The sequence below is a fragment of the Paroedura picta genome, chromosome 10 (genome assembly GCF_049243985.1).
Source record: "Paroedura picta isolate Pp20150507F chromosome 10, Ppicta_v3.0, whole genome shotgun sequence".
NCBI classification, from domain to species: Eukaryota; Metazoa; Chordata; class Lepidosauria; order Squamata; family Gekkonidae; genus Paroedura; species Paroedura picta.
Window position 1 is genome coordinate 87,019,861 of NC_135378.1, and position 14,615 is coordinate 87,034,475.

At 43.7% G+C, this 14,615-nt stretch overlaps 1 protein-coding gene across 2 annotated transcripts in view; it reads left to right on the forward strand.

Moving 5' to 3' along the window:
* The window catches only part of ZNF638 (zinc finger protein 638), a 45,729-nt gene that overhangs the window by 18,022 nt on the left and 13,092 nt on the right, over nt 1-14,615 (forward strand). For both annotated transcript variants that reach the window (XM_077301326.1, XM_077301325.1), the window contains 13 exons: nt 153-502; nt 1,950-2,096; nt 2,271-2,420; nt 3,465-3,529; nt 3,648-3,709; nt 4,607-5,320; nt 5,492-5,541; nt 7,542-7,673; nt 7,899-8,027; nt 9,117-9,158; nt 10,202-10,342; nt 10,770-10,895; nt 11,871-11,920. In XM_077301326.1, the coding sequence (XP_077157441.1) occupies nt 153-502; nt 1,950-2,096; nt 2,271-2,420; nt 3,465-3,529; nt 3,648-3,709; nt 4,607-5,320; nt 5,492-5,541; nt 7,542-7,673; nt 7,899-8,027; nt 9,117-9,158; nt 10,202-10,342; nt 10,770-10,895; nt 11,871-11,920 (2,158 nt within the window). The remainder of the gene's footprint in view (nt 1-152; nt 503-1,949; nt 2,097-2,270; nt 2,421-3,464; nt 3,530-3,647; nt 3,710-4,606; nt 5,321-5,491; nt 5,542-7,541; nt 7,674-7,898; nt 8,028-9,116; nt 9,159-10,201; nt 10,343-10,769; nt 10,896-11,870; nt 11,921-14,615) is intronic.

Genomic DNA, 14,615 nt, shown 5'->3' on the forward strand with positions numbered 1-14,615 from the left:
TTGCAGTAGCTTTGAATAATGTATAACTTGCTTTTTAAGCCCTTTCTCTACATTTCCTGGCAACTGTTTCATCCCAGAGCAGGGAATTGTGGGAACTGTATTATTGGGGGAAATTAATTCATTCCATCTCCCCCCCCCCTTTCTTGTATCAGACAAGGCTTTGGAAGCTGTAGTGAAATGCTTGGGGCCCCAATTTGTTGAACAGTTCAATAAACAGAAATCTCAACAAGAAGCAAGCCGAGGGACTTCAGGTTCAAAGAGAACTGAGCCAGATAAGGCGCCTGGAAATGTGAAGAAGAACGTGAGCAGTCCAACTGTCCCTCCAAAGGCTTCCAAGAGGGATTCAGTTTCTCATTATGGCCCCGAGGCTGGTGGTAGGCCAAACAAAGGATGGCTGACTGTGGAAGGTGAAAGCAAGAGGTTGCCCATGGGTGCACCAATAAAGGATAAAAGTGTTGCCCGCCCTCCTCCTCCTCCTCCTCCTCCTCCTCCTCCTCATAGGGTGAGTAACCTTTTTCTGTTTTCGGTTAGCGAATTTGAGGTGGCTAAGCCGCAACTCTTGGCACGAAGCATAGGGGAAAGCTCTGTCTGTGTCATTGCTATGATCTTTTCCTTCTAACCCCCTCTCACTCACTCCCTGAATTGTCCTAGCCCAGGGCATTAACATTCTTTGGCAGTCTAAGTCTTACCACTGCTGAGAGATCTGTATTGTGTACCGTTTCAGAGGGTAGCTAGAACAGCCAGGTTTGAGTCCAGTAGCTCCTTAGAGGCAATCAAGATTATTGAGTTATAAGCTTTTGAAAGACAGATACAAGTCAGAATGGAGGTCTGAGTCCTTTATATTCCATTCAGAAGGGGTGGGACGGGAACTCTGCCCCTGGTTGGATTTCAAAAACTTGCAAGTTAATTTTCATATGCGCAGCCTTGTCAAGCAAAGTGGGAGCAGCATAATCTCTACAAGGACACCTTTCAGTCCACCCATGAGAACAAAACCTTATGGCAAATTCCTGTTTTGTATTTCTCCTCCCTAATTCTGTTCTTCCAAGTAGTCAAGGACCTTAAAAACTGATAGAATTGTTGATTGGTAGGTGGGAAGAAGTGGATATGGATTTTATGGTATGCATCCTTTGGTCCCCGTCATCCCTTCAGAATATTACAAGAACCCCAGCACTATTTCTCAATTGTTTGTTTTCTGTTTTTTTCTCCTTCATCTGACACAACTGTTGAGTGAGGCCGTGTTCTTGGTATCTTCTGTCTTTTGAAAAACATGTACTAAAGAGTATTTTTTCATGCATGATAAAAATCTGTTGTATGGGTGACATCATTCACAACCCCATCGGTAAGCACTTGAACATCATGTTCAGTGTTATGAGGTGTAGTAATTGTTCCTGTAGTCATTTCAGTGAATTTTCATTGACATTATTTGCTACTATGCGCATTCAGTTGAGCCCAGCTGGAAAAATATATCAAAAAATACTCTTAACTGCTTTAACGCTCCAGGCTGCAGAGGGCTAAAGGCCTGGGGCTGAGTCGGGAGGGGAGGGGACATGTCTGCCAGTTCACACAGATCCTGGGGACAGCTGGTTCCACTGCCCTGCCCTCTAAAGCATCAGGCAACAGAAGCCTAAGGAGCTGAGTCTGAGGCAAGGATATGTCTCCTAGTCCACTGTTCTTTAATATTTTCTGAATCCCAATATCATACCAGTATTGGGATTTTGAAATATTAGGAAATACTGATATTTTTGGGATACAGTATTTCTAAATCTAAAAAATACCTATTTGTTTGTTTGTTGGCACGTGCCCATTTGCTACGGAACTTTATCCCTTATTTCCCTGGTATAAGTCAGTCTTACTTAGCTCCTTGCAAGTGGGCTTGTACTTGCGTATGCACCATAAAGAGAAGTCATTTAATGGATTAAATTTTTGTTTAAATCATTCTTAATTTGCAGCTTTTGTCAGACAAACTCTTGAGTTGTGGTACGGTTCTTCGCATATCTGATCTACCAGATGATGGCTATACAGATCAAGAGATTGAGAAAATTGTTCTTCCCTTTGGAAAAGTTAGTGACTTCATAGTGATTCGTTCTAAAAATGAGGTAAGCAGTGTCCCAAATTCCGATTGTGGTATTTCTGAAAAACCATGTGGAGGGTTGGTAGGGGTGGTAATGGTAATAGTAGGTGCTCTGTCCAGAAGGGGGCATCATCACCGCCTCATTCAAAGTAATCATGTGAAAGCAAATCTTAAAGGCAGTTTCCCCCCATGTTGTTAGGCCTTCCTAGAAATGAATTATAAAGAAGCGGTAATAGCAGCTGTCAAATATGGTGAAACAGTTCCAGTTTTGGTCAGTGGAAGACGTGTGAAAATAAGCATTCCAGAAAAGCCCAAACCACCAGAAAAGCCCAAACCACCTCCCACTCAGGTAAGTGTGGGGATCATAGAGTGGTTGGGACAGAAAGGCCATAGCTTCTTTTGAATTGGATTTTTGCCCACAGTGGGCTGTCTCTCCTTTTCACTGGCAGGAAATGTGGGCCAAGTACTGTGATGTAATGCCTGTGACTTCCAGGACTTAACAACATTATTCTGCAAGAGCCTGTATAGAGCATGGCCGGATCCATAGCCCTTTTCATTGTGCAGGCACCCTTGGGATTCTGAGTGGGACTGGTGATGGCCATCTTGAGGGGTGGAGCCAAACACAATACTTCCCTCCTCACTTTGGAAAAGAATCACAAAATGGGGATACAAAGAATTAAGGAAAGGAAGGCAGAATAAGAAATATGGCCTGGAAGTGTGATAGAACCACAAGCCTAGATACTTACTCGATCTTCTTATCCATTAGTGGCTGCTGTGCATCCATGGCAAACCATTTCATGTGGAAGAAGGGAGACTTCTTCGAGAGACTTGCATGGTCCAGTCACACACAGTCAGCCTAACTTACCTTAAAGAGTGGATACTGAGACGATGAAACTGAGGGAGTAATATGGGGCGTGTCTAAAAAGGCAGAATAGCCCTAGCTCCTAAAGACCCTCACTATTGCTGTGCTGTGCTGAGCTTGTTCACAATTTTTATTTTATCCAACCAGCTTTTTTATCTGCTGGGCTCGTGATTCGCCACATCAGTTGCCTTTATTTGTTTTCTTGCTTTCATGTGCCCATTGATTTTACATTTTTCTTTTTCTCTTATTACATTTTCTTATTGCTGGATGATAGTCACTCATGTGTGGTTCATTTACACTTTCCTATGCAGCTTAATTAGAAGAGTTTATGGACTGGACTTACAAATTTCATGTGTTTTTGTCTTCAGTTAGAGAACAGTTGCTGCATACCTTGCTGAATATTTAAAGGCAGCTATTAAGGGCAGGTGTGTGGGTGGGTGGCTTTCCTCCTGCTTAATCCCATGATGGAAGGGCATTTCATAGGAGAAATGGGCTATTACTTGGGACAATCAAATGCTAATTTTTTTCCAGCCACAGAACAAAGGAAATGGGAAAGAAGCAGTGCAGAATGTCAAGAAGCTTCCTCTGAACACAAAGTAAGTATGAGCATCTTTAATTTTTTGTCTGTAGAGACTATGTAAATCAGTTCTGTTTTTCTTTCAGGTCAGGGTCTTATGGTGTTCTAATCCATTTGTTGTGCTCTTTTTTTGAAAGGAAAGATAAGACCAACCCTGCTGCTAAAACACCCCAGATGTCTTCACCCATGCCCCCCGCTGGTGAGTTTCAGTTGCTTTCTCAAGATATTTTCATTCTCTTCTACTGCATATCTGTGATGTTGTGGGTTTCCCCCCCCCCCCCCATCATGTGATGATTCAGGATGCAAACATGAACATGGGCACAGACATCCAAGAGAAATGTATCTGAGCTTCTCTTGGTCAAGTTGTCTTTCATCAAGAAGAAAAATGGGTTTGCGTACTGGGTAGAAAGGAGAGAGCGGAAAAATAAGGTAGCCACCTTCCAGTGGAAAAAACGCAACCGATTCTGCAAAGCCTCACAGAGTTTTGTTCAGATCAACATTTGAAAATAAATTGCTAAAATGCATAAAACTGAATTTTGATCACAATCTTGTCATATTGGTTGGTATTAAAATCAGTGGATCCTCTTATAGGTCTGTTGCAGGACAGGTTAGACCCTGAGCAGGTTTGGTTAGACCCTGAGCAGGTTTGGTTGGTGGTGTGTGTTTTGCCTCCACACACTCCTTTCTCCTCCTTCAAGGGCCTTAGCCAGCTGCCTCTACTCTAGTTCTGGGACTTCTCTGGAGTGGGGCCCAAAACACTCTCCTTGCCCTCCTCCCTCTTAGGCCAGTGCATGCCCTGCCATTTACTCCAGTAGGAGGTGTGAAGGACCCAGGCCAGCCAATAAACAAACAAAAACTAATCTGAGTCTGCCAAGAGAAGGCAGAATTAAAGTTAAATATTTCTGTATTCTGAGTATGTTTGGTTTCTCTAAACTAATCTAATTATGGTCTTTCAATAGAACAAAGTTTGATTCTAGTGGCTTCAGACTTATATGGCTACCCATCTGAATCTGGGTCTCCCAGACATTTAAGTTACACAGAACTCATGTGAAGTCCCATTGTGTTGTATAAACAAGCATACATTTTTTAAATTTAGGAAAACTTAATGAGAAGAAGCCTGGAGAATCCCAAAAGGTTGGAGAGACTAAGGCAGGTGTAGAACAGAAGGGAGAAAATACAGTGAAATCGAGGAATACAAAGGCACCTGTGGAACAAAAGAAGCCTGCAGATCCCAAGAAGACGCCGGCGGATCCCAAGAAGACGCCGGTGGATCCCAAGAAGACGCCGACGCCGGCGGATCCCAAGAAGACGCCGACGCAGGCGGATCCCAAGAAGACGCCGACGCCGGCGGATCCCAAGAAGACGCCGACGCCGGCGGATCCCAAGAAGGCGCCGACGCCGGCGGATCCCAAGAAGACGCCGACGCCGGCGGATCCCAAGAAGGCGCCGACGCCGGCGGATCCCAAGAAGACGCCGACGCCGGCGGATCCCAAGAAGGCGCCGACGCCGGCGGATCCCAAGAAGGCGCCGACGGTAGCGGATCCCAAGAAGGCGCCGGTGGATCCCAAGAAGAAGGCGCCGGTGGATCCCAAGAAGAAGGCGCCGGTGGATCCCATGAAGACGGCGCCTGCGGATCCCAAGAAGACGACTGCGGCGGATCCCAAGAAGACGCCGGCGGATCCCAAGAAGACGCCGGCGGATCCCAAGAAGATTGACGAGGCCAAAAAGCCAGTAGTTACCCATAAGATCATTGATACCAAGAAAACTGACTCCAAAGCAAGAGAAACTGACAACCCTCCAGATGCTCCAGGTACTCTTGGGAGAGAGATGAGTTTAAAAGTTTTGTTTTCAAACACCCCCCTCCCCCCACAAATAAAACGACTGATTTAGGCTGACATTTAGACATGCTAGTTGTGGAATTTGGGCACATTTCTAGAGTTGCTCCGCAGTAATACTTACTCTTCTTTTAAAAAAATTACAGATGCTGCAGATAGTGTACAAAATACAGAAACAGATGACTCAGGCATTAAGGTAACTCTTAAAATATTTCATCTAAAAATAAAAGAATAATTTCAAATCCATATTCAAGTGTTATAACTAAGGATGGGCACAAATCAGAAAAATGTGGTTAATTCTTGGCATGTTCTATTGCCAGTTTGGTGTAGTGGTTAGGAGTGCGGACTTCTAATCTGGCATGCCGGGTTTGATTCTGCGCTCCCCCACATGCAACCAGCTGGGTGACCTTGGGCTCACCACGGCACTGATAAAGCTGTTCTGACCAAGCAGTGATATCAGGGCTCTCTCAGCCTCACCCACCCCACAGGGTGTCTGTTGTGGGGAGAGGAATGGGAAGGCGACTGTAAGCCACTTTGAGCCTCCTTCGGGTAGTGAAAAGTGGCATATAAGTACCAACTCTTCTTCTTCTTCTTCTATTTGCAATATGATAAACAAAAAGGGAACAAAAACCCAACCTGAGAAAACAAACTGCCATGAGCCAGCATCCCTGGGAATGGTGGTTTATAAATACACAATTAATAAGTAAAATAAAATAAAGTCAGGAACTTGAAGGTTCAGCAAAAAAAGAAAATCCTAAAATAAAACAATATATCCAGGGCCAAGGTGCTTTCCTGAGTGTGCATCCTCATTTTGGTTTGTACGTGAGGATGCCCTCTCATAGAATCCTAGATTTGGAAGGGACCTCCTGGGTCATCTAGTCCAACCCCCTGCGCTGTGCAGGACACTCACAACCCTATCGTTCATCCACTGTCACCTGCCACCCCCTTGAACCTTCACCGAATCAGCCTCTCTCTCAGATGGCTATCCAGCCTCTGTTTAAAGATTTCCAAAGATGAAGAACCCACCACCTCCCGAGGAAGCCTGTTCCACCGAGAAACCGCTCTAACTGCCAGGAACTTCTCCCAAATGTTGAGACGGAATTTCTTTTGAATTCATTTCATCCCCTTGGTTCTGGTCCGTCCCTCCTGGATAAGAGAGAACAACTCTGCTCCATCCTCTACATGGCATCCTTTTAAATACTTGAAGATGGCTATCAAATCCCTAACCCTCTTAGGATTGCATCTTGGCCCTGGACAGAATGGTGGTCCTTGACTGCTTCAGCTTTTGATTGTGGGCTACACATCAGAAATTAGTATTACATATTGTAGGGAGCTTCACATTTTATGATTCTTATTATGCCACTTACCGGTCTTACTATTATACTATGTGCGTGCATATAGTGTACATGACCGCTGATGAAGACCCTCTGGGTGGAAACACATTTGGTCTGTGGTCGTGCCACATGCAGAGTTAGCACCTAGTGACATTGGTGCCACACCTCCTCCATCTGAGTCTGGGAAGCCAAACTAGGTAATTTCAGGATTTCATCGATCCCAGGTTTCTTGGGGGCAGTGTCAGAGCATTCTTTTACATATGAATTAATGGTTTTAAATTTTTATGTGTGGGCTTTAAAATACTGTTAGCTGCCCTGAGATTGCTGTCTGAGAGGGGTGGCCTATAAATCTAATAAATAAACCATTGAGACTACATGCATTTATTTTATTTATTTATTTTTAGGCTTGTATACCGCTGCTCCCAGCAAGCTGGCTTGCGGTGGTTCATAGAAAGAATAAAACAATGTACATCAAGGCACATCATAAAGCATATAGTAAAACAATCCCCATTAATTCTAAAAACAAATCCCAGCATCATAAAATTGGAGGTATCCACAATATGCCACCCATATAATTTGCTCTTACAAGAAAGACACCATAAGATATACCACAGATGACATTATTCTTTTGCACTTATAAGCCACATTATAACACAAATCATTTAAAGTGGTTCACAAATTAAAATTTCCAGCACCCACTATATAGAGCTAGGAGCGGTCTTGGATGTAGTTTGTGAGGTACACTGAAGCTTTTAATTTTGGGTTGTGAACTTGGGAGGACTGTACCGTCCCTGGATGTGGTGCTGTAATACTGATTACACAATGGCAGAAACCATTATTGATTCACTCTGCATTGTTCCAGGGAGAAGAAGAGACCTGCGTGGTGGTGATTTCTAATCTACCTGAGGCAGGGTTGTCTCTGGATGAAATTTCCAACCTAACCAAGCCCTTTGGAGGACTGAAAGATGTTTTAATATTGTCTTCACATAAGAAGGTATTCCAGCTATTAAGCAGGCAAATGGAAATGGCTCCCCTTCTTTTGCTTTTCTTTGTAAAAATGAATCACAGAGACATCTGCATGTTGCTTTAGCTAACCTGGTTCTAGATGCGATAGAAAGAGCACCTTAATGTCCAACAAAATTTGCAGCAAGGTATCAGCTTTTGTAAGTCACTGCTCACTTCTTCAGACGGTTTACTCCTATTTCTTGTTTTTCAAAAGGCATACCTAGAAATAACTCAGAAACCTGCAGACTCCTTGGTGAAGTTTTACTCCTGCTTTCCAATGTGGGTGGAGGCAAGCAAGCTGTGCATTAGTATGGCACCTGAATTCAAAGATATAAGAGACGAGGTAGGTGAATGAAATGATTTAATAATATCAACTGAGATCTGTTTGGAGCAGCTTTTTCTTATTCCTCCTCATGCAGATTTCTCTCCCAGCCTTGCTGCAAACTTATTTTAATCCGTCCATTTGGTTGCTGCTGAGAAGTGCCAGATGGGACAATTGATTGATCAATTAATTATACCTATATACAGCCCTCCCCTGTGGCTCAGGGCAGCATACACGGAAACATCTGAGAGTGTGACCTCAGAGTCTCTGTCTGCTGACTGATTTGGAAAAATACTCATTGTGTTTCCATCCAGAGAAGTCATCCCAGAAGCTCTTGTAGGCTACTGGGGCCCAAAGAAGCGGGAGTCCACGGTCTGTGTGTGCCAAGTGCTGTCCACTTGCTTCCAACTTAAGGCAAACCTGTTAATTAATGACCCCCAATACCTCCTGTCAACAGCCTTGCTCTGGTCTTGCAAACTAGGGGCCATGGCTTCCTTGACTGAGTCCGTCTGTCTCACACTGAGTCTTCCTCTTTTCCTGTTCCCTTCCATGTTTTCTAGCATTATTTTCTTTTCCAGTGACTCTTCTCATCATGCTTTAAAGACTGTCAAGATTCTATTCCAGCATATGCTAACATGGGTTAGAACCTGTTTCATCTGATACACATGGCAGGTCTTTATTTGGTAGACACTTAGATGTATGTTGGGTTTTTTTTAAAGGTCAGAGAAGTACAGAAGCCATTCACAAAAACAACAATTGTCCAGTTACCTGTGGTTGCTTGGCTTGTTAACAGCTGGAAACAGCTGAGGCATCTCACTTTGGAAGACCTTAATGAAGGCACTGATACAGACTGATACTGTCTGTGTGTGCATGTGGGTCTATGGAAAGGCTTTGGTGGGCTTGCCGCTTAAATTTTCCAATTAATTCAAAATGCAGTGGCTATCTACTTGTGAGGTTTAGTTGTATAAAATGGATTATCTGTAATTTTGAGTCTGGAGGAGATTGTGTCTAGTATTGCTACCCATAAATATTGTTAAAGCATAAATACTGTTAAAATAAATAAACAACAGATTTAGTTCACTAACTGAATTGTTCTGGTTCACTCTGTAGGAAGCAATATTTATTGCTATGATTAAAGACGCCAATCCAAAGGTAAGTAAGAGACATGTTGTACCCACTGGGTCAGTCGTATTTACCTGTGACCCATCTAGATCCATGAAAAAGTCATGGCATGTTTGGGAGAGCATGGGGAGCGGGAAGAGATTTTAACTGGTAGATATGTGCAAGTTTCATTTAAATGGAAATAGTACAGTTTTACAGGCTACATTATAAATAATGCATTTTGTGTTGTTAAATTGGGAAAAGAAGTTTCACTTCGATATGAAAGGAAGTGTTGTGTATATTTCAATTTCCTCCCAATTTTCCTTTAATGGCGAGGGGAGGTTCCCCATCAGGATTTCAAAATTTCAAGAAACGTATTTATTAGATTACTCTGACAGCATTTAAAATCATGCAAATTCAGCATGTGCATAATAATAACAGAAGACAATAAAAATTGTAAAATCCTAAACCTGAACAGCCAGTTGTTCAGGGGAGTGGAGGAGGTCCCCTGGTAGGTATTATAAACTCATTAGACCCAATCAAATGCCTGGCAGAAGAGCTGCTTCTTGTAGGCCCCGTGGAACTGAGCTTGCTTTGCCAGGACCCTTACAGCTTCTGGGAGCTCATTCCACCAGGTAGGGACAGGACAGAAAAAGCCCTGACCCTGGTTGAGGCCAAATGTACCTCCCTATGGCCAGGATCACCAGCCTGTTGAAATTGGTGGAGCAGAGTGCTCTTCAGGGGCATATTCAGCCAGGCCGGACCCGAACTGTGAATGGCCTTAAAGGTTAATACCAAAACCAAAACTTTAGAGCTGTACCCTTGCCTTGACTTTAAGAATAAAATTAACATATTAACAACCAACAACAGTGCTGAGGTCAGAGTTGTAGAGTTATAAGGTTGCAAAAGTGTTCCATAAGCCTCCACCGAAGAATAGGGATGAATGGCTGAGGGGTTTTCTACTGGGCTGGCTGCACAGCTGCAGCTTCAGCTGATGTGAAAATCCCTCCCAGAGGGTGAGTCCATTGAATCCTCTGCAGAAACCTCTAACCCTTGGAGGTCCTGACCGACATATGTGCATTTTTGTTCATTAGGCGAATGTGGAAGCTCTGCATGCCCAGTTTGTGCATCTTGGCAACTTGCCTGACAGTGGGTACTCCGAACTCGAAATACTTTGTGTTGGGCTTCGATTTGGACGAGTGGATCACTACGTGGTGATAAGCAATAAGAGAAAGGTGAACAGAAAACTCTCCTCTTGCAGACAGATCCTAATGTAGAAAAGATCCCAGGACATCATGATGTGAATAACTGGCATTTAGGCTGCTGATCCTGCCTTCTGTGACTGTGTATAGCAGTATGCCATCCACCGGGAAGAGGGGCTGCTTGGTAGAAAAGAGCTGTGAGCTGACAGCAGCATACAGAAGTTTTTACTTATGTCTTAGAGAAGATTCGAGTCTAGCAGCACCTTAGAGATGATTTTCAGGATATAAGCTTTCAAGAGTCAAAGCTCCCAAAAACCTTGTTGGCCTCCAAGGTTAGATTAGAAAATAGCTCAGAGTTTACAGTGGTGCTGACGCCATGTCCCAGTAACTTAAATTGTGATCTGCACAAATCAACTTCTGGGCTAACTTTATGCATTTTTTAAAAACCACAACTTTTCAGGCAATTCTTCAGTTGGACAGCGCAGAGTCAGCTGCATCCATGTGTCGCTTTATGAAAAGATACCCTTACAGACTGGGAGAGTCACAGCTGACATTCTCACGATCCCCAAAGATTGAACCTTTGCCAGTAAGTGAACTTTCTTGAGTCCCTACTTGCTTGTTTGCCTTTCAGAGTCAGGGCAGGCGACTGAAAGGAAGCCTGAACTCTGGATATTGATGCTGCTTAGTTTCTCTTGCCCTCCTTTCCGCTGCTTTTGTTGCCGTTCTTAAGTGCTTTTCCTACCTGACTGTAGGAATTGGACTTGTGTCAAGTATGACTTGTGGAGTGGATGCTCAGGGATATTTCCAGGGCAGATTTCATGACAAAAGGGTTGCCTTGTGCCATCCTGTCCTCTTCATAAGAACATAAGAGAAGCCATATAAATTCAAAAGTAAATAAAATAGATAAATATTGGATCAGGCCAGTGGCTCATCCAGTCCAGTGCTTTCTGTAACACAGTGGCCAAAACCCCGGTGTCATCCACAGGGCCAGGGGTCTGCTTGCCAGTGCCCCCAAGCACCTGGAATAGAGAGCATGATTGCCCCAGACAGAGCGGTCGGTCTGTTTCTTGTGACTGCCCCTGGTGGGCCTCAGATTCGTATGTTTATCCCTTCCTGAAAGCTATCTGTGCTTGTCACCCCCCCCCCCCACTTCCTCTGGCAATGAATTCCACGTGTTATTTACCCTTTGGGGGAAGGATTTCCTTTTCTTTGTTCTAAGCATAGTGTTTGTTAATTCCATGGCTTGCCCACCAGCTATGGTAATCTTCCTCCCCTTACCTATTCTGCTATCTTGCCCAGAGAATTTGGGTTCAGAAAATGGGAGGTGTTGCAGAAGCACTGATAGATAATCAGTTCTGAACATGATCCCAGGATGTGGATTTTAAAATTAATAAATAAGCATTATTTATTCAGTTATTTATACTCAGCTTTTTCACCAATAGAGGGACCCAAAGTGGCTTATGTTAATTTTCTTGTCCCCCATTAATTTTCACAACCACCACCATGTGAGATAGGTCTGTTCTTGGACTTCACACTTTAAAGCTTGGATGTTTTGTTACAGGTTGAAGTCACAAGAAAGGAAGTGAAAAAACAGGAGCCAAGCAACGAGAGGTATAATTTATTAATGTCTAAAGGTAGGAGGTATGCGTGTGTGTATGTGAGAGAGAGATTGAAACCTATGATCAGACAAAGTATGTGGTTAATCCCTTCCTTGCTTGCTGTTTAGGACTGCATGCTGCTGTCTTACACTTTCTGTTTTCTCCTCTTCCACGTGTCCTGTTTTGGCCTTGTCATGCTGTAATAGCATCTTCAGGCATTGGTTGTTTGTTGAAAGGGGAGTGCGTACGTGTGTGTGTGCGTGTGTGTGTGCATGCGCACATCATCACCAGAACTGATGCGATTTTCTTCAGTGGTATGTGGGCCTGACCTATTAAAGTGTCTAGCTCAAATGAGCACAAAGAAATGACGCTTGGGAGTGATGCTGTAGTGTGCAGCTCTTCCTGGGTTCAGTGCCTGGCATTGCTAGCTGAAAGGACAGGCCCCCCCTGAGATGCCCGTCAGAGTCTATGGTACTGTGATGGATGGGCCAGTGGGCCACTCTGTAGGTCAGCTGTCTGCGCAGGTGTGTATATGCTCTTGAGTCAGAATGCTTCTGTTAAAAGCATTGCAGTATTCATTCCCGGGAGCTCATTTCAAGGGCCAGTGCTTTCAAAAGGTCTCCAGGCCTTTTCCTGATCTTGTCCTCTGATTCAGTCTTCAAGCAGACTTCTATGTGGCCCATGGCCAAGTCCCGAGCTTGGCTATGGCTGCTGAGTTGCTTGTGTGTAGTACAGCAAACGCCACTAAATACAAATAACCCTTTTAGGTACAGGTGCAGTCTCTGTCTCATGCAGGATTTGACAATAAGCTGAAATTTAAATGACTATGCTTGGAAATGCTTTCTTCATCCATTCTCTACTAAAATAAAATGAAGATGCTCTTTAGACAGATCCTGTGAGACAGCCTTCCCTAGCTCAGAGTGTCTTCTCCAACCAGGGGAGGCATGTTCTGCTGGGGAAGGCTGTGCTGCCAGCAAAGTGGTATCACAGGGTCCAACTCTTGCGTGGATAAATATTTTATCTTCTCAAAATGCCATGTGCAGTGTAAATCTTTTTTCTTACAAAGCTGTATAGCCTGTAGATGTACTGAAATGTATTTCAGCCAACAAGGGCCTCCTATACCCTGAACATTCTTACATTGAATCCTGGAGGTGGGGCTCATTGGTGACTCCACAGGATGAGTGGTAAATGCAGCTGGGCCACAAGTGATGAGGCACTGCCGTGGCTGGCATGTCCACGTCTCAGCTACATAGGAGCCATGTAAGAGACGCTCAGGGCTGACAAGTGGGACTTCAGTAAGAGCTGTTGGGCTTTTCAGAAAAGGTGACTGCAGCTCACTTGTTGGGAAGGAAACCCTGTTGTGTAAAGTGACCTAGAGAGACTTCCAGGTATGCTTCAGCATGGAAGTCCAACTGTCAGTCAATTGGTGGTTCCCTTCTCCCTCTCCAGTTGTTGCCTTGCATATAATTATTAGTTAAGAAATGACGATACTATGAATATATCCCCATTAGAATCAGTGTTACCAATACATTTCTGAATTGTTTCACTTTGCAATCTGTCAGAAATACACAGTCCACAATTGTGGGGTATGTTACTATTTTTAGCATTAAATGTATAACTGTTCAAGGGTTACTTTTGCAGAGTACTGATTTTTTCACAAAATTGGTCTGCTGAGTTTTTGACAGTCCTCTCTTGCAACAGAAACATAGCAAGCATCTCTCCTCTCATGAATGGAACATGGGAAACACCAGGCACTCAACTTTAACCAGTTGTGTCCATGAAAGATGTATTTGCTTAAGCTACCAAAGAGACCTTTTATCATCTTCTGTATGAATCTGTTTCTTTCATATTTTTTGAACTTGTGCACTAAGTACTCTACTTTTAAAAACCGGGAATAAATGAGAGCTAGTTTCTTTTAAAAGGTGTCTCCGCACATTCTCTTAATCCTTTAATTTGATCCTTGCATTCCGTTTCAATATGAGCTACTCGCTGTGGTATAGGAGTTGTTATTCCTGGAAGAAGATGTTTAAGTCGTGAGACTGAAAAAGAGGTAGCTTTTGGGTCTGTTTTCACCACCACTCGTGCCATTCTTCTCTCGCCTTAATATTTTGAGCATTGAATGACCCACAATATCCTTCTTTATATGGCTGATCGGAAATACTTGACAAAATCTTTAGACACTAGTTGATTAGCTAGTGTGAACGAGTTACTGAAACCTCATCCTCTCTTCTGGATGAGAGATGGAGCTGCTTCCCTGAACATATGTGGTCGCCTCCTTAGGTAGGTGATTGTCCATTTCCAGCAGTCTTCTTCTACCCTGGAACAAGACTTAAACCACTGAAGACTCGTTGAAATGGGGGAGAATTGGACCATGGCTGTTCATGCCCCTTTCCCTTCCACACACACATGACACGGCCTTGGTTTGCTGCTCATGATGTGTCTACTTGGTTCCTTGCTAGTTTGCAGCACAAATCCGGCTGCCGCATTTACCTGCGCCCTGAGTGCAGAAATGAACTTTGACTTCAGTGCTGTGGACAGAGATTTTCCATGCTCAGCACTGTGGCTGTTCCTTCATTTCTTACGAGAACTAGTTCTCGCATCTTATCTTCAACCTCTTGATTTGGGCATCACTCTCATTTGCTCGGCATAGTTGGCTCTTTGCACTGTGTTTCATCCACAGTAATGAATTCCGGATTTAAAACTGGTGC